The 3,668-nt window shown below is 67.1% G+C and overlaps 1 protein-coding gene across 1 annotated transcript in view; it reads left to right on the top strand.

The window, feature by feature from the left end:
* The window catches only part of ATG2A (autophagy related 2A), a 26,632-nt gene that overhangs the window by 19,519 nt on the left and 3,445 nt on the right, over positions 1-3,668 (top strand). Inside the window, exons 30-37 of the mRNA XM_021708392.1 lie at positions 1,142-1,348; positions 1,570-1,671; positions 1,759-1,843; positions 1,985-2,120; positions 2,203-2,275; positions 2,429-2,511; positions 2,742-2,863; positions 3,008-3,162. Of these exons, the coding sequence (XP_021564067.1) occupies positions 1,142-1,348; positions 1,570-1,671; positions 1,759-1,843; positions 1,985-2,120; positions 2,203-2,275; positions 2,429-2,511; positions 2,742-2,863; positions 3,008-3,162 (963 nt within the window). The remainder of the gene's footprint in view (positions 1-1,141; positions 1,349-1,569; positions 1,672-1,758; positions 1,844-1,984; positions 2,121-2,202; positions 2,276-2,428; positions 2,512-2,741; positions 2,864-3,007; positions 3,163-3,668) is intronic.

Below are 3,668 nucleotides of genomic sequence, written 5' to 3'. Positions count from 1 at the left end.
TCACGGGAGCCCAGCAGGGCGAGGCTGCGGTGGCTGGGAACGGCCCCCGCACTCCAGTCTGGGCAACGGAGTGAGACTCCAACTCAAAAAAAAAAAAATAAGTCAGGTGTGGTGGCACGTGCCTGTACTTCCAGCTACTTGGAAGGCTGAGGGCAAGGATTGCCTGAGCCCAGCAGGTCAAGGCTGCAGTGGACGTGAGCATGCCACTGCACTCCAGTCTGGGCAGTGGAGTGAGGCTCCAACTCAAAAAAAAAAAAAAGAAAACGAAAGCTGCTGCTGGAAGCATCCTGATGTTTCCAGGAGCAGTGAGAGGCAGGCGTGGCCGGCGATGGAGCCCTCCTGGTGGGTTTGAGGAGATGCTGCCACAGGGGGCCAAGCAGGGTGAGCCTGGGCAGGTTCAGGAGAGACTGACTGGTGGGAATCAGGGTCTGGCTGAGAACTGGACAGGCATGGACACAGAGAGAGGCGCAGGGGATCGGGCCTGAGAAATTGCGCAGGGAGAGGAGAGACCCAGGCCGGGGCTGGGCTTCCTGAGGGGATGCTGAGGCAAATGACAGGAGCACACCAGGCTGTTGGGAGCGACGGCTATGCTGGGACAGTCCAGGCGAGAAGAGCTTCAGCGCAGCAGCTGGGGGCTGATGGGGCCGGTGGCTGCATGGACAGAGGAAGGTTGCCCACGCAGATGAGGCGGGGGCCCAGGCCCGAAGGAGAGCCAGGTCCGGGTGGGTCCCTGCGAGGCCGAGGAATGGCCCTGTGGTGTGTGGAGGCGGGTGGGAGAGGACGGGGTGTGGCCAACCAGAGTGAGAGTTGGTGGCCGCCGTGGGGATGCGGGACATGTGCAGGGGTTGGGAGATGTTTTGGGGGTCTTGGAGATCGAGGGTGCAGCCGAGGCTGGCGCTGCAGGTGACAGGGCAGGTGGGCACCACTTAGACAAGGCCAAGACCCTGAGGAAGGGGCAGCTGGATTCCGGGAACGAGGTCAGGAGTTCAGCAGGTCGGCCCGTGGAGGCGTGGAGGCGGCAGCCAGGTGTGGGGCTGAGCTGGGTTCAGGAAGGGTCGACGGGCGAGAAGGGGGCTGGGGCCAGCCCTTCCCTCCCTCCTGGGGCCCCGAGTACCCGGCTCAGGCCTGCGTCCACCACCAGGTGAGCTTCCAGCACGAGGTGTACCCAGCGGAGCCAGCCCCGGGGCTTGTGGCCCCCAGCCAGGAGCTGGAGGAGCGGCCGCTGTCCCGCCAGGTGTTCATCGTGCAGGAGCTCGAGGTCCGGGACCGGCTCGCCTCCTCCCAGATCAACAAGTTCCTGTACCTCCACACGAGCGAGCGGATGCCGCGGCGTGCCCACTCCAACATGGTGCGTGCGGCCCCCGCCGTCCACCCCGGGCAGGGCACGGGGCCCTCGGGACACATCGTCACACGCACGCACCTACAGGTTGCCTGTGAGCCTGGGAGGAGGCGGAGCTGGAGCGGTCTTCGCAGAGGGGACGGCATGCAGGGCGGTGGGGCGGCCGGGGGGCGGGCAGGGAGCAGGGCCCCGAGGCCAGCGGGCACCCAGAGCCTGCCCTCTGCCCCCAGCTCACCATCAAGGCGCTGCATGTGGCCCCCACCACCGACCTGGGCGGGCCTGAGTGCTGTCTCCGCGTCTCACTGATGCCCCTGCGGCTCAATGTGGACCAGGTAAGCGGGCCAGGGAGGGCAGCGCCCAGGGGACCCCACTGTCTCGGGCCTCTGAGTCTGATCTGCGCCCGGAACTCTCCCCGGCAGGACGCCCTCTTCTTTCTGAAGGACTTCTTCACCAGCCTGGCGGCTGGCATCAACCCCATGGTCCCAGGGGAGACCCCCGGTGACGGTGAGAGGCTGAGTCACGGAGGGGAGGGTCGGGGCCTCCTGTCTCCCCGCGCAGCCCAAGCTCCCAGCCCTCCCCAGCCCCGTTGTCTCCGTCGTCCCCATCGTCCCCATCGTCCCCGGCCGGGGCCTTCCCCTCCCCTAGCTCACCCGGAGACGCTGCGAGTCCAGCCCGGCAGCCCCCAGGAAGGTCGGCCCGAGGGCACAGAGAGCACTGGCTCGCAGGAGGCCACAGGTGGACACGGCGCCACCTCGGCCGATCAGCAGCCCATCTACTTCAGGTAGGGCTGCAGGCTGGGGGCCTGGGCCAGAAGCTGGGGGCCAGGTCAGTGATCAGAGAACCCCTCCCTGCTCCCCGCCCAGGGAGTTCCGCTTCACGTCCGAGGTGCCCATCTGGCTGGATTACCACGGCAAGCACGTCACCATGGACCAGGTGGTAAGTGGGGGTCAGGCGGGGTGGCCACGGGAGCTACTCTCGGCGGCCAGGTCTTGCCTGCAGGCACCGTCGGTGGCCAAGTCGGAGTCTGGCGGCTCCCGTGGCAGCAGCACGTCAGGGCCATCCTGTAAACCCAGACCCCTCCTTCCCCAGGGCACTTTCGCGGGCCTCCTCATCGGCCTGGCCCAGCTCAACTGCTCCGAGCTCAAGCTTAAGCGGCTCTGCTGCCGGCACGGGTGAGCCCCAGCACCCCCCAGCGTGCCCGTCTTCCCTTTGCTCTGTTCCCGAGGGTTGTGTGGCGCGGCCAAGCCATCGTCTTGCGCAGGGTCTCAGTTTCTCCCCTGTAAAAGGGGCCTGGTCGTCCCTCTGCACCCGACTGAATGTGACCCCAGGGCGAGGAGGGTGCCCACGGGGGCACTCGGTCCTCCCAGCCCCAAGTGTGGCTCCCTCCCTCACCCCCCTCCAGGCTCCTGGGTGTGGACAAGGTGCTGGGCTATGCTCTCAACGAGTGGCTGCAGGACATCCGCAAGAACCAGCTGCCGGGACTGCTGGGCGGCGTGGGCCCCATGCACTCGGTCGTCCAGCTCTGTGAGTGTCCGGGCCTGGGCGCTCTTGGGACTGCTGTCGCCCCACAGCGGCCGAGAAGCTGCCGCTGAGAGGCAAGGCGGTCCTCCCGCAGGGTGGGTGGGGCAGGGCAGCCTCCAGTGTCTCTGACAGCCCCCCTGCCCCCAGTCCAAGGCTTCCGGGACCTGCTGTGGCTGCCCATCGAGCAGTACCGGAAGGACGGGCGTCTCATGCGGGGGCTGCAGCGGGGGGCTGCCTCCTTCGGTTCGTCCACGGCCTCCGCTGCCCTGGAGCTCAGCAACCGGCTGGTGCAGGCCATCCAGGTGAGGGGCACCCCGAGTCCCGGAGTCCACTGCCCCACGGTGTCCCAGTTCTGTCCCCAAAGCTCTATGGAGAGTTAGGGAGCGTGGACAGTCTGGACGCTGCAGCCTGATTCGGCCGAGAAGCGTCCTGAAGAAAAGAGGCCAAGTGACTTCTTGGGCCCCACAGCCAGGTCTCCCCGGCTCACGGTGGCTCCGCGCAGGAGGGTGGGGGCCCCGGGCCCCCAGAGCCCACCGTGTCTCCATGTTCGTGGATGACTTAAAAGGGAGGGGAAGGCTATGTTTGCAGACTCGGAAACTGAGGCCCAGAGACTGGTCCAGGCTTTGCTAGGTCCAGAGGGACCCCAGGGACACTGGGCAGCCAGCCCCCGAGGAGCCAGTGCTGTGAGCAGCCGGGGCCAGGTGGACTCTGGGAGGGAGTGGGTGGTCATCGTGGGGGCCGGGAGTGTGCAGGCGCCTGGAGGGCCCTGTGCATTGTGGGTCGGCAAGCTCAGACCCCCGGAGCAGAG

This window comes from Carlito syrichta, unplaced genomic scaffold, assembly GCF_000164805.1.
Source record: "Carlito syrichta isolate Samal-C Ts95f unplaced genomic scaffold, Tarsius_syrichta-2.0.1 Scaffold136096, whole genome shotgun sequence".
Lineage (NCBI taxonomy): Eukaryota > Metazoa > Chordata > Mammalia > Primates > Tarsiidae > Carlito > Carlito syrichta.
Note: the sequence above shows the minus strand (reverse complement) of the source record. Positions and strands in the feature narration are given on the sequence as shown.